Source organism: Prionailurus viverrinus, chromosome A3, assembly GCF_022837055.1.
Source record: "Prionailurus viverrinus isolate Anna chromosome A3, UM_Priviv_1.0, whole genome shotgun sequence".
Taxonomy (NCBI): domain Eukaryota; kingdom Metazoa; phylum Chordata; class Mammalia; order Carnivora; family Felidae; genus Prionailurus; species Prionailurus viverrinus.
Window position 1 is genome coordinate 74,384,464 of NC_062563.1, and position 25,312 is coordinate 74,409,775.

General features: G+C 36.2%; 2 protein-coding genes across 7 annotated transcripts in view; one reads left to right on the top strand and one right to left on the bottom strand.

Annotated features, from left to right (window-relative positions):
- Nucleotides 1-3,934: 3,934 nt before the first annotated feature.
- Nucleotides 3,935-5,699, top strand: LOC125162264 (prolyl-tRNA synthetase associated domain-containing protein 1). The gene is made up of 2 exons (XM_047853093.1): nt 3,935-4,120; nt 5,178-5,699. Exons 1-2 carry the CDS (start codon nt 4,037-4,039, stop codon nt 5,607-5,609), a joined length of 516 nt encoding a protein of 171 aa, XP_047709049.1. The 5' UTR covers nt 3,935-4,036; the 3' UTR covers nt 5,610-5,699.
- Nucleotides 5,700-7,536: 1,837 nt separating this feature from the next.
- CCDC88A (coiled-coil domain containing 88A) overlaps nt 7,537-25,312 on the bottom strand; it is a 148,384-nt gene continuing 130,608 nt past the window's right edge. For 2 of the 6 annotated variants that reach the window (XM_047852921.1, XM_047852923.1), the window contains 9 exons: nt 25,078-25,292; nt 21,481-21,564; nt 20,283-20,486; nt 19,587-19,658; nt 18,540-18,620; nt 15,873-16,141; nt 15,223-15,685; nt 11,391-11,490; nt 7,537-10,838 (listed from right to left, as the gene is read on the bottom strand). In XM_047852921.1, the coding sequence (XP_047708877.1) occupies nt 11,426-11,490; nt 15,223-15,685; nt 15,873-16,141; nt 18,540-18,620; nt 19,587-19,658; nt 20,283-20,486; nt 21,481-21,564; nt 25,078-25,292 (1,453 nt within the window). In that variant the 3' untranslated portion in view covers nt 7,537-10,838; nt 11,391-11,425. Of the gene's footprint in view, nt 10,839-11,390; nt 11,491-15,222; nt 15,686-15,872; nt 16,142-18,539; nt 18,621-19,586; nt 19,659-20,282; nt 20,487-20,737; nt 20,959-21,480; nt 21,565-25,077; nt 25,293-25,312 lie in introns of those variants that run through there. The other 4 variants (XM_047852924.1, XM_047852925.1, XM_047852922.1 and 1 more) reach the window with 3 other exon arrangements.

The following is a 25,312-nucleotide window of genomic DNA, read 5'->3' on the forward strand; positions in this document are numbered from 1 at the left end:
ACTTTGAGAAATGTATTTTTAGCAGGTGAGAATTTTAGTTCCCACCCCCATTGTGTGTGAAATGGAGCCATGACTCTCCTCCCCTTGCCTGTTGCACGCCAATCCCACTGACCCTCTTCCAATGCCTTTTCCTTGGTTTGCTTCCTCTCACCCTTGCACACAGGGTCATGCTGTTTCCTCTGCCTGATTCACTCTTCTCTTCTCTCTCTGCCCTCTTAATTCCATTTCAGTTTAAGCTTCACTTCCTCAGAGAGGCCTTCCTTGATCTGTTCCTCAGTCCCCAGACAAGGTCGGCTTCCCTGATTATGGACTCTTAGCATCGCTTATATGTCTTTAGCACTTGCTACCCATGCAATTTAACACTTGTTTCTGTGACTATTTGACTAATATCTGTCTCCTGCAATATACTCTTTGCTCCACCAGGGCAGAAGCTGTGCCTGGTTTTGCTCATCATTACACCTTTAGCCTGTAGCTGATCTTCAATCATATTTTGAGTTGAATATAATACGGCCCATGTCCCCACATATTGGAGCTGCAAGGAACATTAACCTGAGGCTATCAACTGAGATTTCCTCTCTTCTCCACGGAATCATCCAGGAACCTGAGTCTCTGGAGGAGCCAGGGAACTGGACTGTGGGGTTATTGTCTTTTTTGTCATGGCTCCTCATTGAGCAACGATACTCAGATGTACTTGTGCCTCATCTGCTTAGGCAGTGCTGGCCCAGGTGGACTGCCTTCCACTGACAGTGGGTGTCTATCTTGCTACCCACTGGAGGGACAAAATGCCAAGAAAGGGACTGTTTTCTACCCTTCCATCCTTCCCACTCTGGTCTTCACCTTCTCTTCTGACTTTGAGGAAACTTCAGTTTCCTCCTAGATCCTCTCTTATCTAGGAACTAACCTCCATCTTCTCCTGACCTAGGAATAATCCTCTTCCATAGACCTTTAGAAGCCAATTTTTGTGAAATAGGTTTAGGGAACGATTCTAGTACTAATTAGTTTTTAAGCTACTCTGTTATATAGGTATGTGTATTTAGAAGCAAAAGTGGGGCTGTGTTGTCTATCCTCTATAATTCATGTTCTCCATTTAGTAAATTGTGTTTCCCTATATTTTCAAATATTGAGAGCATGATTGAGAATATGGAATTCCATAGGAAGATGTCACCTAATTTATTTTGCATGGCCCTTTATGGTGGGACATACCTGGTTCCTTAATACAACAGGTAACGATTCTTTGTGCCTACTTCTCGCCTTCTACTGACAGGCTTCTAGTTCTGCTCTACTGTCACAATGAATCATACTGCCCCAGGACATACTGTGCTTTTCCTCCGCCATCTCTCAGCTCCTGGGTTTCCTCTTTTTTTCTGCAGACTCCTACTTATTCTTCAAACTGATGCCATGTTTCCCTAATGCTTTCCTTGGTGCACCTGCCCAGTCCTAGCACCCTTCCTCTGGGCTCCTAAAGCATCCACATTATGCTACTATTGTTGCCCTAGTCACACTTTCTTGGATTTATTCTCTGTGAATGTTTCAGTCCTCTTTGCCAGATTTTAAGGTCTTTGAGAGCAGAGAGCGTGGCACATAGAGATGTTCCAAAAGATATGTTCAAGAGACGTAGATTGCAGCAAATATTTTTTTCCCGATTGTTTCACTTTTTTGGAGTATGTACTGCTTCTTAGGATGGCTTTCAACTTATCTGACCTGGAATGCCCTTTGTTTCACTCAGTAATGGGGATCTCTAACATACTTCATCTAAGAAATGCAATGATACCCAGTTCCCATGATGCTGATAAATGTCTTGGCCTTTTTATTTCCTTTGTCAGATAGGCTACAGTTGTAGTTATTTCTTTACTTTGAGCAGACCTATATGTGGACCTATATGTGGTCCGTTTTCGTGGACCCTAGTGTAACTCCATTTTCCACCTCCCTATTTCAGATTCTGTCCTTTTCTGTCCAGTATCCACACTCCTCCTAATGACAAAAAGTCTTTCCCTCAATACTTTCTTCTAGAAATGCCACAAGACTTCTTGCTTATTCTTTTCCTGTTTGTAAAATAATTCAATAAAATGTATTTATCAGATATGAACCCTCTCCTAGAATTGTGAGATTTCTATAACATTTTTAAATTCAAGTTCTGTGACTAGATATCTAGTTCCTCAAGCTCATGCAGATCATTTTTAATATAACCTGTTTCATGTTGTGTCCGGTGTACATTTGAGATTGTATTTGCCTTGAAGACAAAGGACGATAGCGAGGATAGCATTTCTTTTGTAATTAATACAATGCTGACATAATGCAAGATAAATATTGCATTAACCCTGGGCTAGGATAGTTTTTAAGCAGTTACTGCATTAACCCTGGGTTAGGATAGTTTTTAAGCAGTGATATAAAGTTCTTTTACCATAGACAGATTTGGCTCCATTTTATAATAAAAATCTTTGGTTGTAAGGCTCGCTTAAAGCAGCATTCTTGGTCATTCCACCACAAGTAGACTAAATTAAGAGAACATTAGTGTCAATCAAGTGGGAAAATGATAGTAGTTTAGGCTGGGGTGATGGAAGTGGTAAGAAGTGGAAGGACTTTAGAAAATGAACAGTGATGGAGTAGCTATAGGGGTGCGTGTGTGTGGTGTGTGTTGGGGGGGAGAATTCATGTCTCAAATAACTGATGGATGGCAGTTCATTTCCAAAGAGACTTCTATGACAGAAAATTCAATTGCCTAGACAATGTGTGAGATGCAAATGCCAGTTTTTGCTCTTTGTGTTCTCTTTTGCAGCTGTCATGGAGATCTTACCCTTGGTTAATGTGTTCCTACTTTTGGACATACTTACATGTCTTAGTTACAATCAGATTCCAACTCTTCTTTCCCGTGTTTACTCTTAGCTCACCATGATTGGATTTGGGGTTTCTTGAACATCTTCAAATATTTAAGGACAATTATTTGGGATATGCCATATCTTCAAATGGGTGATCTTTCCTATTCTGCTTTCTAATTTGATTCTTAGAAAGAAACCTAGTGGGAAAAAAAGTGGTGAGTGAGGGTTTCAGAGGATAATGGAAAACATCCCACCAAGAGGTAGGCAAACTGCCTCTGAAAAAGGTGAGATGCAGTTGCCATCGTGAATTATTTGTGATCGAATCATATGGAAAGTAACTTTCAGGAAAGGTCAAATGTAAAATTGTAATTTATAAATGGAAAGTTGAAAAGTTGTTGAAGAATAGGGATTTTGGAGCCCTCCTCTCTCCCTTTTGGTTTAAAACCTCCTAAGTTCCTCAGGTAAAATCTGAAACTGCTCCTCTCCCCACACATAGTAAACGCAAGGAGAAAGACTGGAAGAAAGAGGCAGACCATTCTATACTAATTAGTGACAAGTTTAATAAGCAACGAAACTTAACAGGAGGCTTGACTTGGGCAGCCACAGGACAGCGGTGATCTCTGCACACACCTGACAGAATCTTGTTTATACAGAGGCCTTAAGGGAATTTCAGGCAAAAAACTGTCCCGATGGTTTCAATAGCACATTACTCTCCTAAGTCAATGTCCTTTAAGTGGCTCCCAGTACAGGAGCAGTGGGCAGAAGGTACATTTCGAAGGCAGGGGAAGAGGTAAGGAGCTTCTCTGCCTGGGGCCAGCCCACGGTCACATACTCTCCTGATCTCCAAAGCTCCCCACACTTAACTTTGTTAGGTGGTCCTGATTCTGTTTAAATGAAAGATATGCTGCACCTAGGGAACCTCAAGAGGAGTTAGGGAAGGCTATGAAAAGGCAGGTGCCTTCCTCCTGTGGAACGCGGGACAATGAACGCCGCAAGTCGCACAGCAGTCCCAGAAGACGACTCCTAGAGGGCGTGGCGTCCGTAGGAAGGGCGTGCGAGCACTGCAGGACCCCGCCTCCGGAAGGCGCCGCACTGGGCTTCCGGGGTCGCGCGGGTCCCTCTAGGCACTTCGGCTCCAGCCTCCAGTCGGCCTGCCGCGCGGGAAGCCACGCCTGTTTGTTGCGCTCTTCCGCCCAGTGTCTGCGGGCCACGACAGCAGCATGGCTGGTGCCGAGTTGCGGGCGGCGCTGGATGAACGGCTCGGCGCCCTGGCCATCCGCACAGAGGTCGTGGAGCACCCGGAGGTGAGGGGCTCCTGCCGGAGGGGTGGGCTCCGCTGCGGGGTCTTGGGCGGGGCCGTGAAGACCAGATGCCCCAGCGGGAATGTGCCGCAGAAGCGACCGTTCTAGGACCTTTCCCGGGTTCCAGAGCACAGAAGGGACCCGACAGGCACATCAAAGGCCTCTCGGGACTAATGTTATCGTGGGAAAACTTGAGTTTTCTCTTGGAGCGACCTGGTCACATTCTGAAAACTAGTGCATCTTAAATTGGTCTGGAATATTGGATCAGTGTGTCCATTTCATGTGTATATAGTTAGCAGGCAATAAACTGTGTAGTGCCTACCATGTTTCAGGCATCATGCATATAGCAGGACACCAAGTTTATAGAGTTTGGTATTAACATAGTATATTGATGTGAAGATTTGCAAACATTTCACAGAACCAGTGTAACTTGAGTGGTGCAGGGACATAGTTTTTATTCCAGGGCTGAATGACAGCTAATGATAACTAAATATGGTGACCTTGAAAGGGTAGACAAATACAGTCTCTTCAACCTTACACATTTAACATCAAGACTTTTATCATTTTTTCTTACCTTCTCTCCTATATAGTATACGGAACTCTCCCCCTTCTTTACCTGTGCATATTGCCAGCTCTTCTGATGTTGTTAGTCCAGAGTCTCATTGTCTTCCCTGCTCTCCCACTCTCATTGTGGTTTTAGATTTGTAAAGTGGAGGTTGCCACATGGTCTGGATGTAATGGGATGCTAAGGAATAGGAATCTGGGCTGCTATAAACTTTCAGTACCAGAAACTTAAAAAAATAATCACTTGAGGAATGTGAGGGCTTGGCCAGCACATTGAATAGAGAACTGGCCTAAGAGGTCCTCACAGTAGGGATTGAGGTAGCAAGGTGTGTTATTTGGTAACGGGCTGGAAATGGGTCTTTACCAGTGACAATCTATGGCATTGAGTATTCCCCTAACCTTGCTGTTTTCACCCAGCAAGCAGAGTACATATAGCTGTGTATATGTGCAGTGTGTACATGCATTATTTTAAAACTTTTCGTGTGATATTTTACAGGTGTTTACAGTTGAAGAAATGATGCCTCATATCCAGCATTTGAAAGGAGCACATAGTAAGAACTTATTCCTTAAAGACAAGAAGAAAAAAGGCTATTGGCTGGTGACAGTTCTTCATGATAGACAAGTTAATTTAAATGATCTTGCTAAGCAGTTAGGTGTTGGGAGTGGAAATCTTCGGTTTGCTGATGAAACAGCCATGCTAGAAAAACTAAAAGTTGGCCAAGGCTGTGCCACACCTTTGGCACTCTTCTGTGATGATGGAGATGTGAAATTTGTTCTGGATTCTGCTTTTCTGGAAGGTGGACATGAAAAGGTGTACTTTCATCCAATGACCAATGCTGCAACCATGGGATTGAGCCCTGAAGACTTTCTCACATTTGTGAAGAAGACAGGACATGATCCCATAATACTAAATTTTGATAAAAACTAATTACACTGATATTTAGAATACACTTCTTTCTGAAAGTTGTTTTTCTTATTTTTTATTTATAGAAAGCATTAAAAGTGATAAGAATATTTAGCACCTTGGTTTGGTGACTAATTTTAGGAGGGACATTTCATCTAAAAGGAGCCGCTTTTTAAAATTATCTTTTAAGTAATATACACCCAATGTGGGGCTCAAACTCACAGTCTTGAAATCCAGAGTCACATGCTGACTGAGCCAGCCAGATGCCCTCTAAAAGGAGCTGCTTTTGAAGAGAGGTATTGAGGGGCTCCTGAGTGGTTCAGTCAGTTAAGCATATGATTCTTGATTTCATTTCAGGTCACAATCTCACAGTTCATGGGTTTGAGCCCCATATCATGTTCCGTGCTGACAGCATAAGCCTGCTTGGGATTCTCTCTCCCCTTTCTGCCCCTACTCCTCCCCCCTCCCCGCGCCCCATAAATAAATAACTTAAAAAAAATGTATTGAGGTCGTTTTAGCTCAGATTTCACCTCCTATCTCTCCCATGACAACTACTCATTAAAGGAATGGCTTCCACAATTAAGAGTAGATTAACAACAAAATTAAGGTTAGTTTAACTAAGATCAACTATTTTACATCTTTAGGGTGTTTACTGTACTTGAAAAAAGCAACTTGCAAAAACAGCATATATGAAATTATACATATATTGTACATAGAAAAAATACAGGAATAGATTAAATTATTGATAGTGGTTATCTTTGGGGAATGAGGTTTAAGGAAAGATCTGTTTAGTCTTTGAGAGGTTAGAAATGTAAACATACTTGGAACAAGTTTTTTCTGTCCTAAATTTTACTCATTTCCCCCTTCAATTGTGGAGAAACATACTTTTTCACTTGAAACAAAACATTAGTTGAAGGTCTGAGGTAGACTAAACTACACAAGTAGTCTAGAGATCTCGTCAAGAAAATTTTCACATTTTCCTCCAGTACAATCAAATGGGATAGTCGTGAGGTAATCATATTATCCTGTTTGGTCAGTCAAAAGTAATTTCCATCTGGTAGTGATAGTGTACTCTGTACCAATTTGTGTTACATAAAGGCAAAATGAGAGTAAAAACTTGTCAGTTCTTGATATATATGATTAGAACTACAAGTTTACTTGTGGCAGAGTTTCTATAAAGAATGAATTTAAGAAATGGGGAGTGGGGCGCCTGGGTGGCGCAGTCGGTTAAGCGTCCGGCTTCAGCCAGGTCACGATCTCGTGGTCGTCGGCGAGTTCGAGCCCCGCGTCGGGCTCTGGGCTGATGGCTCAGAGCCTGGAGCCTGTTTCCGATTCTGTGTCTCCCTCTCTCTCTGCCCCTCCCCCATTCATGTTCTGTCTCTCTCTGTCCCAAAAATAAATAAACGTTGAAAAAAAAATTAAAAAAAAATAAAAGAAATGGGGAGTAAGAAATATTTTCCATAAATGATAACTTATTTTAAGGTGCCATGTTACTTTTTACCTACTGTTTACTACATCTCTAAGAGGAAATTGTAGGTTGATTTGCACATAAAATGAAGGCTTAATGAATAATAGAGGCAAAGACACTAAGGCAGTTAGTACCCTCCTCATCTTATAGTGACAACAGGCTCAGAAAGACTAACCTGCCCAAGAAAACACAGCTGGGAGCCTTCTCTAACATTTTGCCTCCCAAAGTCTTACATACGTGAAAATGAAATTGCTTCCTGCAATGTATTAGTGTATTGACACCTATGTGAAGATTGACAGAACTGGTAGATGCGATTCTCTTCCTAAACCTCCAATACTCATCCCTGAAAGATTTAGACAGAATCATCTAAACAAAGTTATGGGTTATGTCTGAAAAAAAGTTTTCCAGGGTAAAGGAAAAGGAAAGATAATACTTAGCTAAATTGTATCTTACGATTTTTAAATGATTATTAACCACTTGTTATAAAAATCACCTCTTTGCTTTATTTCTTTTTGTATCAATCAGTTTAAGTGAATGTTAAACCAACTTAATTTTTTTTAGGAGTAATAAAGTTAACTAAAAAGTAATGAAATGTTTTTAAAAAGACAAATCAACCATATGATGGTTTGTTACGAACTGGATTTCTGTGGCTGATAATAGGTATTGTCAAGTAAAAATCACTGCCATTCAACTCCAAATCCCTTAGTAGCATTACTTTTAAAGGAAATGTTACAGCTTTTGTATTATTTGATTTGGTATTTAATAACAGTTGTAAGTACAATGGCAAACATTGAAAGAGAACCCTTAGAAATGAAAAAGACAATTTAAAATCAGGTTTTGTTAAAGGGTGCTGTTATAAGTGCAACTTTATCCATAAGCATTCCTTTTAAGGCATTTTCATTGTTGTCCCAATATCTCAACATGTACATCAAGGTTTATATCACAAAATGGGCTCCTTTTGTATTACTCATTCAAGGCTTAAAGAAAAAATACATCTCAGGACTAAGTGAAGCAGAAAAAAACACAAAAATTCACTTTTCTCATAAAAAGTCACTTAAAACACAAAGTCATTTAGCATACATTATTACTCCTCATTGTAATTCCAGATTTGGTACAGTATCTTTTTCACTTCCTGACATAAACTGTTAAGACAGTGCAGGCTCTAATACTTCATTTGTGAGGTGGCTGCAATTCTGTAATATGCACAGTGATTTTTTAATAGGCTCTTACCATGCCTTGCATGAAAGGTGCTACATACAAACCTGTTACGTGAACTCTTTGGTAACCACCAGTTCAAAACGTGGACCAAACATTTCCACATGGCCAGATCTGAAGCACTTTATTGGAGCTCTTTGCCGAAGCTATTACCCTGTATATTAATTTTTCAGTTTCCTAAGGGGTTAGGTGTTGATTTAGAAGACAGCCAGATAAAAGCATGTCAGGCCCCCTTAAGTTTCTAGGTGGCCAAATATTTTGTTTGGTAGAAGCAGTTTAAGGGAAAAGAGTGACCTCCTAGTAAGTTTGCTTCTGAATCTTTTGGAGAAAGTAAAGTATTCATGAGGTTATTATCTAGTCCTTCCTTGAAATGGTATGAAAAAGGTTATGAATATAATTGAGAATATTCCTACTTTTGAGGTCTTAAGTATTTCCTTGGTTGTCTCTAACTGCACTTTCTCAAGGTCAGCATACTGAGTCTCAGTACTATATAGGCTGTCCCTAAGCATTTTCTGCATGAAGCAATAATGTGCTGCTTAAATCAACAGGTTCTCTATTTTAGGACATTAGTGTTCTGGAGAGGTCAAGCTGTGGTATGATTCATCTCACTGGGCAAACTCCTACTCATTAAATTCCAACTTTTAGTAACTGTCCTGGGATGTGTCCTAGTTGTGCAAATTAGATGCTAGTTAATATAAATCTAAGTTACCCACTTACTGTATTCAGCTAAAACATAACTTCTATATTTACTTTCAATTTATCCACCTAAAAATGAATTTACATTTTTTACATGCAAGTATCTCTAGACTGCCATGATGCCCATTATCAATTTGATACTTGAATCTAGGGAGTCACAATGGAGAGAGATGTTTCAAAGTCTAGAGATTAAGTTTTAAATATGTCTGTTGTGCAATATTTGTATTTTAGTAAGAATCCTTTGTATTTACATTTACATAGCACCTTTCATCCAAGAGTTTACAGCATTATTTGGCGGCAAAACCTAAGTTAATGGTGGCATTAAGATAAGTCCAAGTTCTCTAAATTCCTTTTTAATTTCTGGTCAACTATACATGCTGTATTTCTTTTCATTAGTCTTTCTGAAAGTAGACTATGAACACAATACTGCTACTGGCCTACCAAAAACAGAGAGGGAAAGGGATAGAGAGTGGGAAAGAGAGAGAGAGGGAAGGAGAGAATGGGGTGGGGGGGGGGAGAGAACATACACATTTCTCACAGTTACTAGGTTAGTGATGAAACACACAGTTCCTAAACCACACACTATGAATATGGAGTTGTTCCAAAAAGATTTTTTAGAGCTGGTAATGAGAGCCTAAGAAGTACACTGTTAAAATAAAAAAGTCACTATCTTTGTCATTTCAGACCTTTAAGATTATTCTGATATTTATGTTAAATAATGAATTTGCATTAATAAGTATCAATGCCTTTTTTGATTTCATAAGAAAATAAAACTGTGATATAAAATTGGAGCTACAAAAAAACTGATGTTTCCCTGGGTTAACTAAATCTACTTTTTTTGTGCTTCTTTCAAATGTTTAAGGTAACAAATGCATACAAATATTTCAAAAGTACCAATAACAGTTACCAACTTTAATGCAATATTATAAAGGACAAAAACAGAAAAGTTCTTATTAATATGTGATAACCTTAAAAATAAATGAGTTCCTGGCAAAATGCAGATCATAGTAAATTATTTACATTTTTTTTTGCCATAAGAAAACTTCTTAAGCAATAGTCAGCTCTCATGTTAAAAAAAACAAACACACATATATAACCCAATACTAAAGAAGGGAAATGAATTAAAACACAACAGTTTTATCTTGGGAATGCAATTTGCTGGAAAACCACCTTACTAAAAAAGTTTCAGAAAAACACTCTCTTTAATTACCTTGGATTGTGAATGCTTAGTGTTGCTTAATGAGGAATATGGAAATATTAATATTACTGTAAATTTTTTATAACTCCTATTTTTCAGATTTATCTTATAAACTGAATTTCTTTTGCAGTGCATCAAAATAATTAGTTAAAAAAAAAAAAGAATACCAACACATGCAGTCTGCTAACCAAATAAGGCTCTGACATGCCAAAACAATGTTCTCTGTATCTTGATATATAGTACATTCCACAACATACAGCATTTTAGATTTACACAACTAAATATAAATGGCTAGATTCTGGCTAATACTTAGCAGAAGCATTAAGCAAACATGGATAAATTCATAAACAAATGACGAAAGAAGTAGATTGTTCTTGGAGTACTTCTTGAAACCTTAAAACACTTGGTCCTTAGAGAGAGAACATCCTTTATTCAGTAGATCTTAACAATACAATGTATAGTAAGTCCTAAAACCTTCTAAAAATTTTGGCAGTTGACTCCAGTAGTGCTCCTTGATTCAAGGAAGGAATGAAGGTTTTGTATTTCTTGCCTGCTCTAGTCACGAAGGATTGTTTAAAGTCTCCTTAAAGATTTTTAAAATGATTCCTATAGTTGGGTGTCTTGTTACTTCAGAAATAAAGGCTTCACACTGAGAAACTGAAGGACACTTTTCTCTCTGTATTTAGTTGGAAGGTAGAAAGAAGAAAGAAAATGTAAGAAAAGCTTGAAGATAAGAGAGATATAAAATACAGAGCAGGCACTATACGAACAACATGCACCAGATAGGTCTTCTATAGAAATGAGAGAGTGACAGAAAGAGACACTTTTTCTTGGAGTGGCTCTTCACAGAAAAGGTATGTAATTTACTGTTTATTCTCAATTATCAAGAACATTGCGGGGGGTGGGGGGGGAGTGGATTCCTATAAAAGAAAAAAAAACAACTTCAAATTAAAAAAGGAATTCTGAAAACATTTACTAGTAAAATTAAATTTAAATTAAGACAAAAAAATAAAAATAATTTTTAAAGGTTTGTTTCCTGCACTGATAGGCAAAAGCTTACATCAATCAATAAATCTTCCTCAACTAGTAAGTAGGACAGAAAGTCGTGAATTAAGCAAGCAATATTTACATCTGTTAATGCAATGTGCACTTGTTCTTGTACGTAACACGGTTAGTTTGTATAAATGAGACAGACTAATCTCATTTACATTGTAAGGAAGAAACTCACCACTTGGCCCACATGTCATGTAGTGGGTAATAGAATTAGGAGCTTTGTTGCTCCCTAGACCTGCTTTTTGAATTTCTGCTTTCTTGTACTTTGTCCACATCTGCAGGAGAAAAGCATTTCATGTTATTTAATCAAAGGTTAAACATAATATAATTCATGAAGATAAGAAACTAATGAGCTCTTGTTGAGCAGGGCAAGAAGAAAGAATCTAACTGGGAAATTTATTAATATTATAGACATCTTATTACATAAAGACTGATTGTTATAGTTTAAAAGCCAGAAATAATATACTTGTGTCCTCTTACTATGTTTATTCACTAAATAGTCACAAATAGTTTTAAAGTAAAAAATAATCTTGCATGCAGCCACAGAGACATCCACAATGAAGTATTTATTTACTGAGAAAACCAGGTCTTAAGGCAAATTTTATAGGCAAATAATATACCTACTTTCACTGTTACAGCTAAAGTTGTTTTGGTCAAAGGGAACCCAATACCTAACAATGTCAGTTTACAATGTCAGACAAATAATAATGGTATAATTTCTAGAAACCCAGGCCAGGAATGTGAATGCCATGCAGTTTCATCTAAAATCAGGGTAGTGTCGGAGCGCCTGGGTGGCGCAGTCGGTTAAGCGTCCGACTTCAGCCAGGTCACGATCTCGCGGTCCGTGAGTTCGAGCCCCGCGTCGGGCTCTGGGCTGATGGCTCAGAGCCTGGAGCCTGTTTCCGACTCTGTGTCTCCCTCTCTCTCTGCCCCTCCCCCGTTCATGCTCTGCCTCTCTCTGTCCCAAAAATAAAAAATAAACGTTGAAAAAAAAAATTAAAAAAAAAAAAAATAAAATCAGGGTAGTGAATCTCCGAATAGTTTTCCAAATAACCCTTTATGAATCATAAGATATTTATGAGATGTCTTAGAGGAAGAAAGTACAGCTGCTCAACTGGGTCAGAGTTGCTTCATTTTTATCTTAAAAAAAAATTAACAAGTTACAATATTGGTGCTTCTTTGTAAGACTCATAGCAAGTAGTATGTTGATTTCTTACAGCATGGGAAATGCTGGCTGAATAATATTTCTAAGGTTCTTCCCATGCTAAAAATTTGATTCCAAATGCTATGCTAGTGTTTTGAAAAAATTTTAGGCCTCCACAACTGGTGGTAGTCTCCAGAGGAAGTGTAGCCTGTATTCTCAAAATCCTTAAGACCTATGGACATGGTATGGACCTGTCTTAGAGTACAATGTATATGTTCCTTTTGAAAACATGTTATAATATAAATTACAAACTATAGCCATTTGTTTGTATTGGAAATACTTCTTTCTGGTAAGTCTAATTTTGTAAAATAATCACAGTTTTATGATACAACAATTTCTGTATTTTGCATAAATAAATTTAATATTTCAAATTTAAAGTGCATGGCCAGATATATAATATCTAAAGAGTTGAAATGGTGATGAAATAATTCTTGGCTCAAAGTGGAAAAGTAGTAACACTAATTATTCCATTTTAATCTATTTGGCTCCAATCCAATCTCACTTATATTTACCGTTAAGTTTTATTATTAGGTTATTAATAGGTTATAAAAAAGAGATGCCAAAAACATTTTTAATGTTAGGACTGACTGTGAAACAACCAGCAATAAAACAGACGGATGTATTCATGGAAAAAGTATATTAGGTGGTAGTAAAAAATATGAAAATTTTCTGATTGGAGAGGGCCTACTCCCCACAATGACCTTTTGTAAGTACAAGAGAATAGTTTAATTTACAAAGGATACAAATTTCATTATGCAAAGATTCTTTACAGATTCTATTTCCACGGCCCAATTAATAACCATAATAATTTAATATAACAACATGTATGAAATAGTAATCCCCCTCACCCCCATCTAGAAAGTTACATTTCAAAGCATTTCTTCCAGATGCCAGGCTGAGTTATTAGCAGTAATATTTAGGCTGAATCAAAATGTCAAAAACATTCCAGAGAAAGAGCTAAGGTATACTTCTCTCCAGAAGTAAGTGAATCAAGTACGTGTTTTGTTTTGTTTTGTAAAATTCTGGGAGTTAGAGATTCAAGTTTAGCTTATTTTACTTTAAAAGTGTTTTGACCACAGCAAGATAATTTTAAAGTTTATTGACACGTAAGTCAGAATTATGAAATATTTTATCTTATATGGTTATTTTTTTAGCTAAAAGTTTATATTTATTTTTAGTTCTAAAATTTGTTCCACTAAAAACACACTTGTTTATTTAAATAGTTACAAATTCTAACATTAATTTTATTTTAGCACAATGTACTCTTTTAAGAAATTATTTTAAGGACAGACACGTAATTTAATAGATTACTGAAGCAACAATCTTTACTACTTTGTAAACTTGCTATCCTTTTTGAACAGAAGTAAAAATGCAAATTTTCAACACACTATTATTTATTTCTTTTACCCTATAAAAAAAGAACTGGCAAAACTAATATATTAATTGATTCCAATTTAAAAAGTCATCTTGAAGGAAAGATGGTCCTTGAGCTCTTACACTTAACAGATGAAGGAAAGTGAAGAGAAGAAACAGAATTAATACAAATGCTCCTAGCCACTGTGTAAGTAACAGGTAAATTTGATGGGGTTTTTAAAGAATTACACTCAATTTATGAGTAACAACAATGTTCTAAATCTGAACAAGTTTATAAATATGGGCAGTAGTTAACATTTGCTACAAAAGTGTTAAGGGAGTGACTATTTCTTTGAAAATAAAACAGGAGGACAGAAGACATAGTTAAATGGCAAAAGAAAATGACATCTTTTTACGTATTTTCCTTAATGCTGTACATGTGCAATGTGAAGTGCACATTTGGGGGGGAGAAGGAGTGAAAAGAACAGCGAGGGAAGAGGAGCAAAGAGGAGGGAAGCAGAAAATGAACGTTCCTTTTTGGGAGTAACAAAGTAAATATGACTTGGAAATGCCTTCTTGGTAATTATAGCATGCAACTATTTTAATATGCTTGCAAGGTATCAAAGTAACAATCTCTTATCGGGTGACAAGAAATGAGAAAGAGGAGCATGTATTGTTAAGGATTTTAAAGTCATGCAAAAAATGTACAATGTAATTAATATTTCATGCAGGCTTTGGTGTGGTTACACATTCATATTTATATACATGCCGCCATGTACAAATGAATACTATGCCACAATTTAAAAATAAAAATATAAGCCTAGCCAAATGATACTTTTCAACAGCAGCTCTTCAAATCAGATTAGAGAAGCACAGTGCATATCAAGTAACATCAGTATTATATTGTGCAGTTTTGATCATACACAACCATATTCATACCAAACAGTCTGATTATCCTCAGAAACCAACAATGCAGATTCTGTGTCATCAGGATAGAGGCATGCAGTAGTGATAAGATTATTGCTATCTGCAGAAGACTGTGGGTTACTGTTACTAGGGTTCTGATTATCAGAAAACTGTTCATTATCTTTCTTTGCAGCTTTATCCAAAATGGCAGAAGCCTGGTCAGTTACTCTGGCGATTGGCCTGGGAGGTAACCCACTTATGTTACTAACTAGTTCTGTATTCAGAGATAAAAATGGCTGAGATAGATTAGCCATAGTAAATGACTCTATGCTATCTTTAGCTGATATTCCAAATGCATCATTAGACATACTAATAATGGCAAAGGTTTCGTTTAGAAAATGTGACTTTTCTGTTCTTGAGTTTCTAGCCTGGGCATATAGTGACTTGGGCTTATCTGGAGCTGAATTGTTTTGTGCATGAGAACCCACAGCATGGGTTGTACTGTGAGGTGCATGAGAGGACCACTGGAGTAAATGGTACTCACGAGATGCTGCAGTGATGTTGCTATCAGCAGTAGCTGGTGGAGAATCAACTGATATAGGTAGTCTACTGTCCTTGGTCAGAAAATCATGGATGCTTGTCCTTCGAGTAGTTCCTTCAGCAGTAGAGATCACACTGCTTGCACGAGGTAAAGTGGCATAAGGATTACTATCTTTTGATTGTCGTGACAGAGAAGTTTCTTTCACTAATTTTATCTTTCCTTGAGTGCCTAAGGTAGGTTTTCCTGGAGAGCTAATGAAGGAGGCATCTTCAGTCTTTCGAGGACTGGGTCTCATAAATTGTTCAGGCTTACTTGTCCGTCTATCGTAGAAGTCTCCTGGGGTTTTTCCACTTACTGACCTGGCCAGACCACAGCTAACTGGTTTGTTTTTTCCCAAAAAGTCAGAAGAGACAGACAAACTTTTCATTACTTCATCTAAAAGATTCTCTTGACTTGAGGACTTTATCTGTTAAAAAAGATACCACAGCAGATTAGTGAATGCAGCCAAGCTTCTGCTTTCCTGATATATTACACTGTGTGATATAAAATTGCTAGTATCTCTTTATAAACATGTCTTGATAGAAGCTCTGTAGTTCAAAAAATTTTAACTTGTAGTGTCCATCTAAATGAATGTTACCATAGACAAAACTAACCTGTATTGAGGTAAGCTTGTTGCTTTCTTCCAAAAACTGTTGTAGAGTAACAACTTCACTTCCAGGAGAACCAGTTTTGATCTTGTGATGTGCTCGACTCTCTAACGTTTCAGGCATTTTGTGCTGGAGCATTGGACTTGATCTGGTCTGTCTTTTCAAGTATTGGATTGGACTGCTACCACTGCTGGACCAAGCTTCATGATCATGAAGCAGGCTAAATTCTCCACTGCTGTGGCTTTGTGGCCTGCTTTGGATATTAACTGCACCTGCTTTTGGAGTAAATGCTGTGTTAAGAGTTTGGTAACAGAAATGAGATTAAAACTATATAAGTAATTACATTTGTGGACTGGATTCTTATGAATAGCTAAACTGACTTTCAAATTTCATTTAGATATGCTTACTAAACTGTGTTCATCTTTCAACAGTCTAACACTATCTGCCACAGTCTCTTTATTTTGTTAAATTGACAGACAGTAGTTCCACAAGGACAAATACTTGCTTTTACCACTACACCCAGAGCCAAACATATGACGCAGGCACTCATTACATTTGATGAGTAAGTGAATAAAAAAATAATACATTTTTTCATTTTTATTAAAAAAAATTTTTTTTAAATGCTTATTTATTTTTGAGACAGAGCGTGAGCAGAGGAGGGGCAGAGAGAGTCACAGAATCCAAAGCAGGCTGCAGGCTCCGGCCTGTCAGCACAAGCCCAACATGGAGCTCGAACCCACAAACCATGAAATCATGACCTGAGCTGAAGATGGATGTCCAACTGACCAAGCCACCCAGGTGCCCCAATAATACATTTTAAAAACTCAGTTCAAGTCACTGTAAAACACCTCACAAGTTAGAACAAAACAGGATGATATGATTTTTAAATTACATCAAAATGTTAAAACCAGAATAAAAAATCAGAGGTTAAAAATTCGAATTCCTTGCCTCTCTATGAAATCTTCATTCTTTACTTGAAGCTTCCTCATTCATCCTAAATGAATAACCTTAAATAAATTTTTTTTAATTGAAACAGCAGGCATATATAAAGGAAAATCAATGGAAATATGATATAGTTACTTAGCAAATTCCAGTAAAAATATAAAGTCAAATATGTTTTATTTTATTCTTTAATGTCTGAATCATCTGATTGTTCCTGCTTTACACTGTTGGTATGGTGGCTATGTAGTCTTAAAAAAACTCAACTGAGGGGTACCTGGGTGACTCAGTTTAGCATCCAACTTTGGCTTGGGTCATGATCTTATGGTCTGTGGGTTCGAGTCCCACCTCTGGCTCTGTGCTAACTGCTCAGAGCCTGGAGCCTGCAACAGATTCTGTCTCTCCCTCTATCTCCCCCCCCCCCCCCCCACTCATGCCTGTGCTCTCTCTCTCAAAAATAAAAAAAATTAAAAAAAAAAAAAGGCTCAACTGAGGTTAAGCAACTGTATAGAATGCAAATTACTAGTTCTGGAAAAAAAACTCCCTAATGTTTATGTTATTCCTTGGATTCTAAATGACAGCAAACTGTATAGATATAATATCAAGATGGACAACACAACTAATAATACAAAGTAAAGTGGGTCACGAAAGAATTTGGCTCAAGTTATGTAACATTTTACAAAAAAAAAGATTTCCTTGAATTTTCAAATCAGAAAAGAAATACTTCAGTTTTCAGACTGTATTCTTCTACTACATATAAGAATATGATTATAAAAATGAAAAGATAATCCCTTCTTGAGATCAGATTTTTCAGACCACTACAACAGAGTCATAGCATTAACGATAAAATTACAACTGAGACAAAATGATTTTATAATACAAAAAGCAGGGGCGCCTAGGTGGCTCAGTTGGTTAAAAGCATCTGACTTTGGCTCAGGTCATGATCTCATGGATGGAGCCTACTTCTCCGTCTCTGCTTCTCCTCCTCTCCCACTCATGCTCTCTCTCTCTCAAAAATATAAATAAACATTAAAAATTTTATAATACAAAAAGCAACAGAACACATGCACTCATTATAATGGGACAATTCTGGACTGTAGAGAATACTTTAACCAACTTTTATAATCAATTAAACAATTCCAGAATCTGAGTAGGCAGTATACCTTTAAGGAAAAAAGTATTAGTCAAAGCCTCTAGACATTTACATAAAACCTCACCTTGGAATGCATATTAAAAAATTAATTTAAAAAATCTTGCATTCTTTATAGAAGCTATGTGCATCCATCTGGGTCTTGTTCTACACACACACATTTGTTTTCTTAAATTAAAAAAAAATATTTCCCCCTATTTCATGAATAAATAAAGCTGAAAGTATTTCTAAAGCACCTTCTGTAGAGTTCAATGTACATGCATCATGAGAAAATTAAGGACAACCATTTTCATGACGAAGACAAAACATAAGAAAAATAAGGACCTACAGATATTTTTGAAGTTAAAGATGCCATAAAGACATTTTGCCTGTGAAGATGAAAAATGGAAACCAAAATAACTGCTCCTGTTTTTACATTTATATACATGGTATGTATCACAATGCTAAGTATAAAATGTTTTAAGGAACTATGTTCCAAACATAGATGATTTGGATTTCATACTTTACCCCAGAAACTTCATCGATCTTCTATTATAAAATCTGGAAATGGATGGACAATATTAGTAAATTTACCTACAGCGTACCTTTGACTTCATGGAGTGAAGCATTATTATTACTATTGCTAGTGGATGTTCTGCTACTATCAAGGCTGGCTGGTCTTGAAGCTAAATGAAAAAATCAGGAGACAGTGTGATAAACTTCCAGCTAATGACATTGAACTTTACATTCTGATCACAGAATGCTTTGAGGAAGCAATCATGCATACTTTCACAGGCTAAGCATGCCCACAGTTGAATCTTACAGATTAGAGAAGAAAGGCATTTACAGATAGTTCAGTTAGACACTTTAGAATAAGACATTTCTGAAACACTGAGATTCAAAGAAAAGAAAAGAAAATATATATTTAGATTTGGAAATGTTTTCTAGATGGATACCAGAACTGTTTGAATAGGGTGACACGCCAAAAAAAAAAAAAAAAAAAAGTGCTAATGATTAGGTCACTTACAACAGATCAGAAAAGGAACCCTGCACACTGCAGAAATGCCATGAACAGGAGGAACATGAGCATCTGCAGTTGATGTCCTGTATTCCTACCCGCACAAGGGAGAACAACTGCACAGTTAACACAACCCTACCCTGTTTCTTAAAATCTTGCTTACATATGAAATCCCCTGAACATGTTATCCATTTATTATTAATAATTTAGTTTGGCAAGATATGACTTTGCAGATCTCTCCAGAAACTTAACAATATGATATACTCAACACTGCAGAAAATGTGGTTTCAGAAGAGTTCATCCCTTTACCTAAGTATTTTTAAAACCAATAGTAAAATGTGTTTCTCATAACTTTAACCTTATAGCATAATGGCAACAAAATTACATTTAAGCATTGTGCAGGTATATTTTATAAATGACCTTGACCAAAACAGAGACTACCTAGATGAAGCAACAACCTCCAGAGGGGCAAAAGGGAGTATTAGGTTTTGAAGAAATGGCAGAAGAAGCTATGAGATGCAGGTTAGAGAACACATGCTTGCCGGCAACGCAACATTCACCAAATTGATGCGAAAGTCTTAGCATTCCCATTCTGTATGTAACATGTGCTCTCTAAATAAAGTTCATATCTTACCATGAACTCTTGATCCCGTACTAGAATCATCACTAATACCTTGTGGACTTATGTCTTCAAAGGATGTAGTATCTACATAAAATAACAAAATGGATATAAAAATATTTTTAAACAAACAAAAAAAAAACCCTTATAAAATTTCCCTTATGCAGTTATGGATACTGTTTTTCAAGCACATATAATACATCTTGGTTTAACATATTTCATAGACTCAACCAGAAACTGGAACTAGGAATAAGAACAGAATGGCTGTGATGAAAGTTGACTCGCTTAGGGAAAACACCAGTAGCAGTGAAACAATCTCCCCAAGGACCCTGCAAAGCAAATCAAGAGCCTGGGCTGTTCTACGTGGTTCTCTCTGTTTAAAGTTTTAGTGTTTTTAGTTGTTTTTTTTTGTGTTTGTTTTCAAGCTCCTATCATCACTTTTTCCCTTTCTCACTCTTCACATGGTTTACTTTTCCTTTCCTTGTTAGTTCACAAGCTGTTTATTATGAAAGGCCTAGGAAAGATTTTAATTATTTGTAAGATGTTTTAAATTTTTGAAATGAAGTGAAATTGAAAATTCTCTCAAATTAAATCGATTATTTTGATAATTATTTCAGGTTGTTGCTGTCAAAAAAGTACACATGGGAAAGTCAAATTAAAATTCCTGTTGCCAACAGTTACACCACAGTGCAAAGAGCAGACGGCCTATACCTTTATTATTAACCAACTGCTTGGATCTGAAGCCTGTAGAAGAGTTGACAGTTGAAAAGTTGATGGCTGTAGTAGAGAAGGCCATAGCTCCCAATTCTTTTCTCCTTTTACCCGTTGAAATATCATCAGGAACCTCCAAATTCTCAGTACTACCTGTCCACTGTCCTCCTGCTAGGACCATGGACTGCACCAGGTCATTCATGGCTGGGATGCAAATGAAAGCAAATGAATCAGCATGGTTAATGTATCTGCTTTTATTCCTATCTTGTATTATAAATGATCTGGTTTTTGTCTATGGATTAATGCAAGTGAACATCGAAAACTATAACCACAAGGTCATTCAAATTATGACATGCATTCAGCTGAATGAAATGAGTAGGCCAAAGGCTGATAAATTTCAGTCAATATTTTTATCCCATCTCCACCCCCTTTAAAGATAGGAAAAGGAATTTTACTCTGTACAACTGCCATGCTTTTGCGCAGTGATGTGCAAATATAATTAGAAGCCTTCATAATGTGGTTTTGTGATGACAGAAATGGAATGAATAAAGGTAAGATGGAGAGCAGTTCTTATACAGCATCATTATTGAAAATGACAAAGAGTCCTTGGTCAGAGCAGGTTACTGAAGAAATCATTCATTTTGTGAATCAAATAAGTATACCATTCAATAAAAACCTGAAAGAAATGATATCCAAAGTGACAGACATTTAATGTGATTATGTAATTACCCATTCTTCTTAAAAAAAAATAAAACTAGAGTATTAATATATAAAGAATGACAAACGTTTTCAAGGGTTACAGGCCATTTTATTTATTTATTTAATTTACTTCATTAAGAAAATAAAGTCCTAATGCTAAAGGTTTTGTTATATTTTAAGTAAATTTCTTTGGGAAAAAAATTTCTATGGCATAGAAAATTAAAGTTTTTTTTTTCTGCCAACTTTTAGAAAGGACTGGAAATGTATATTACATGTATGACTAAACATATGCATGTATATGTACCAGTGAATATACATATAATGCAAATTAAGTGCCAGTTTTGAAAAAAAAATATTCTTCCAGCTCCTTGAATTAGAGGAAGACTGCACTTTTGCAAAATAAAGACAGTTGGCACCGTCCAGAGAAAGGTTAGTGAAAAATTAGTAATGGAAGCCAGTGTGGTCATTTAAAAGAAGCTGAACTGTCATAAAGTCTTACACATGGAACGACGGTAGCAGGCCTTCATTTTGTCTTTATCCTTCGGTCTGTTCCTCAAAAAGGGCAGTCTTTTCAGTGCAACCACTTTAATGTCAGAGCATGAGGAAAAACAGAAACAGAAAAATGAAAGAAAAAAGGGAGAAGAACAGATGGCAGTTAAATGTTGAAATTAAGGACAGAAATGAATGTCTGAGTTTCAGCTATGTATGCTATACTAAAGCTATTACTCTTGTGCTGCTGAGTGATAATGAAATATGAAATATGTACTCTGATACTTTAAAATACTTGGAAAGCACTGAAGACAATGATGAGGAACATATACTTTGAAAGCTTGGGTTGGCTAAAGTCCTACAAATATAGGAACTGTTTAGAATTACTGAAGGAATATTTTTCCTAGTTAAGTTGTAAAGGTGTACCTTTAAAATCAGGGCTATTGGTGGGCCACAGTATACATGATGAAAATACACAGGGCTTTTCAATCCTCGGTCTTTACTTTTCAAATTATAAGACTTTATTTTGGAAAAAAATTACTTAGGAAGATGCACATTCTACAAGAATATTCTAGTAATATCTATCAACAAAAACTAGGGTGCCCCATCGATGTTTAAAACTTAATCTAAAGAAACTTTAAAAACTTTCATTATTTTCGTAAACCGTAACAAAGAAAGTAGGGAATTATTTTTTGGGATAAACTGAATTCTGGTGCATTATTTAGCAGCACCATGAAAATATATATTCTGAGCAAAGTCTTTCAAAAGATGACATGAGTAATTATATTCATTTCATTTTGCAAAAGGTTGGTGAGGGAAAAGAGAAAAACTAGCACTAAGTTCTTTCTATTAAGTCTAAAGGAAAAGGAGGCACCCTGATGCAAGAAAAAAATGACAGAAAATATGTATTTATAACATTTTTAGGTATTTTGAAGGGCTTTTTTGGTGAGTTTATTTAAAAAATCAAAGGTAGCACTGTGCAGAAAAGTTCTGTAAGTGAAAATTAGGGTTGTAACTACAGTAGGTGTCATTAGCATAGACATCCAATGTTCACTAGAGTCACTAACATTCTTGAATTATAATTTAATAAGATTTGAAAACAAAAAATTGTTACACCTTTTCGGAACTGCAACTTAGGAGTCAGGGCAATGATGTGAATAAAGACCTAGCCTTACACAGCCTTAATAACGATGATCCTTCTCAGGGTTTGTCGTCATCTTGTAAATAATCAAATCATCTTGTAAATAATCAAAGTTCTTCCAACAAACTGACAAGTGTCATCCATTAAGGAGAATGCAATGGACATACAGTTTTTTTTAACTTAGTTAACAATCATGATTCATTTAAGCTTTTAATTTGACCTATTTCTTTTCTATCTTGGTAAACACAGCTGTTTTTAATGATTTAAAAAAGAAATGAACTGAAAACAATGTAAAAATGGACACTTAGCTAAAACAAAGCTGAATGGTTGCAACATGCACATGTTGTCTTATTTAGATACTGCTGTTTCAACTGTTTTCCAAAGACTGCTTTACTGACAGACACTCTTCCAAAAACAGACAGGATAAAAGGAGTTTTAAACTTGCCAATGGTGGAATGTGATCGTTCTTGTGTCAACTAGTTTGTAGATATACAATGTTCTTTTTCCAACATACTAAAATTAAGGGAACATTAACATTGTTGGGTTTTGTGTTTATTTAAAAAATTCTAAAACTGGACAAATGCAAGAAAGGACAGTATTACTGCCTTCTGATCCTTATTCTGGATGTTTCAATTCTGGATCCAATTCTGGATCCTTATTCTGGATGCAGGAATGTCAGATTTATATTTAAAACAGGCAAGAAGACCTCAAAGAAAGACTGTCGTGCCTTTCTTGTGTACGTTATCCTATCTGAATGGAAACATCTTTTCTTAGGGCACCTGGCCTGCCTCAGTCCATAGAGCAGGCAATTCCTAATCTCAGGGTTGTGAATTCAAGCCCCATGTTGGGCATAGAGCTTACTTAAAAAAAAAAAAATCAATCTCTTATGAAATATCTTTCTTTAATTGGAAAAAAAATAATTAGACCTATTTCCATTTCTCATTTAATAAGATGTCAGATAGTTTATATCTAAAGGTAGCAGTTAAAACTGAATTATCTGGCATCTTTTTAAGGTAAACCTGATGATCTCTCCATAAGAATGCTCAGAGATTTCATGTAGATTTGGCTGATAAGACTAGATTAAAAACAAAACAAAACAAAAACACCACCACCCAGGTTATGATAATCTTATGTGGGATTTAATAACAAGAATTTAACAACCTTCTTGAGACTAACACACACACACATATGTATGTATGCATGAATATTTATGGATTCTAGTTTTTAGGGTGGTATAAGTTGTATTCTGAAATACACCTTATAATACCTAATCTATACCCTAAAATACTGTCTTTTCAGAGATAATTCCTCTGAGGACAAAACACTATAGTTTTTTGAGTGTTTTGAGAGTTGAAATAAAGAGAGACTATCCCTGGGGGAAGAAGAAGCAGTTTTTGCCTATTTACTTCAGAAGAATGGCAGTGAGATTATATATATAAATATACCTACATTTAATATAGATATACATATACACACACACATAAATATATATTTTTTAATTTAGTGACTCTGGTGATAGTATGAGTGGATTCAAAGTTGTCTTGTTTACACATTCTCTAAGAACATTGTTAGGAGTCAGCCTGTTGGACACCTTCAAAGGGCCTAGCACTGAAAAGACGTTCTTTTATTCTTTTTTCTTTCTCTCAAAATATACTTCTTCAGGCTCTTACTTTGTTCTTAGTTAAGCACACTAGTAATAAAATAAAAAGATCATAAATTGTATAGGGCATGTTATGATGTAATACTTCTGTATCTGTAATTTAAAAATTATGTTTATATACCAGTTTATAAATTTTATACACAAACTTTTATCTCCACATCTATTTTAACTGATCCTTAAATTAATTAACCAAGCAATTGCTCAATAATTTTTATAACCTTCAATTACCTCTAAATCATTGAATAACATTCTCTTCAAATTCATATCTAGTTTTCTTTGCTTCTCCCCAATGTAGCTTTACTCCAATTCAACACCAAAGTATGTGAACAGAACCCCATTATAAAATGTCTTATTATAAAATGTCTTATTATTCTATTTCATTACAAATAAGCTCATAAATGATGAGCTCAAGATGAGCTCAAAAATATTTCTCACTTGCTCTTCAAAATCACCCTGTATAGTAGGACACAAAGGTGAAAGGCGTGCCCATATAAATAGAACTAACAAGTGGCAGAGATATTCTGGCTCTTATTTCAATGTTCTTTCAACACTTGTTTTACCTTCCTGGCTAAATGATGGTAATTCTGCGTTTGGTGTATCTCTAAACACATAATATATAAAATCATGTGGTTATGCAGTATTGCAGTATTTAGTGAATTTTATAATCATATAGAGTTAAAAAAGAAATGCATTCATCAGACTATTACCCCAAAGGACTATGGAAGTTACAAGTTAAAGAAATCTTTTTGAAAGGATTCTAAAGCAATACTAGAGATCACAAATGTTTAAAGAGTTTAAGCACTCACTGCTGCTTTTCTTGGTCCCCAAAGTTTGGCCATCTTCTAAAGAATTTGAGCCTACTGAAGAACTATCTTGACTATCTTGATGGGGGAGTTGAAGAAATCCTTCACTGGAGTCTGAGCGGGTAGGTGTTAATGTAAGAGATTTCTGACGTTCCCGATTAATATCTTTCTTAGATTTTATCAATTTTCTCATTTTTAGAGTAATCCAGTTGCCTCTCCTAATAGAATAATTTAAAAA

Coding starts and splice junctions, on each gene's coding strand:
- LOC125162264 (XM_047853093.1), top strand. CDS start 4,037: ATGGCTGGTGCCGAGTTGCGGGCGGCGCTGGATGAACGGCTCGGCGCC. Junction 4,121..5,177: donor AGGTCGTGGAGCACCCGGAG/GTGAGGGGCTCC, acceptor GATATTTTACAG/GTGTTTACAGTTGAAGAAAT.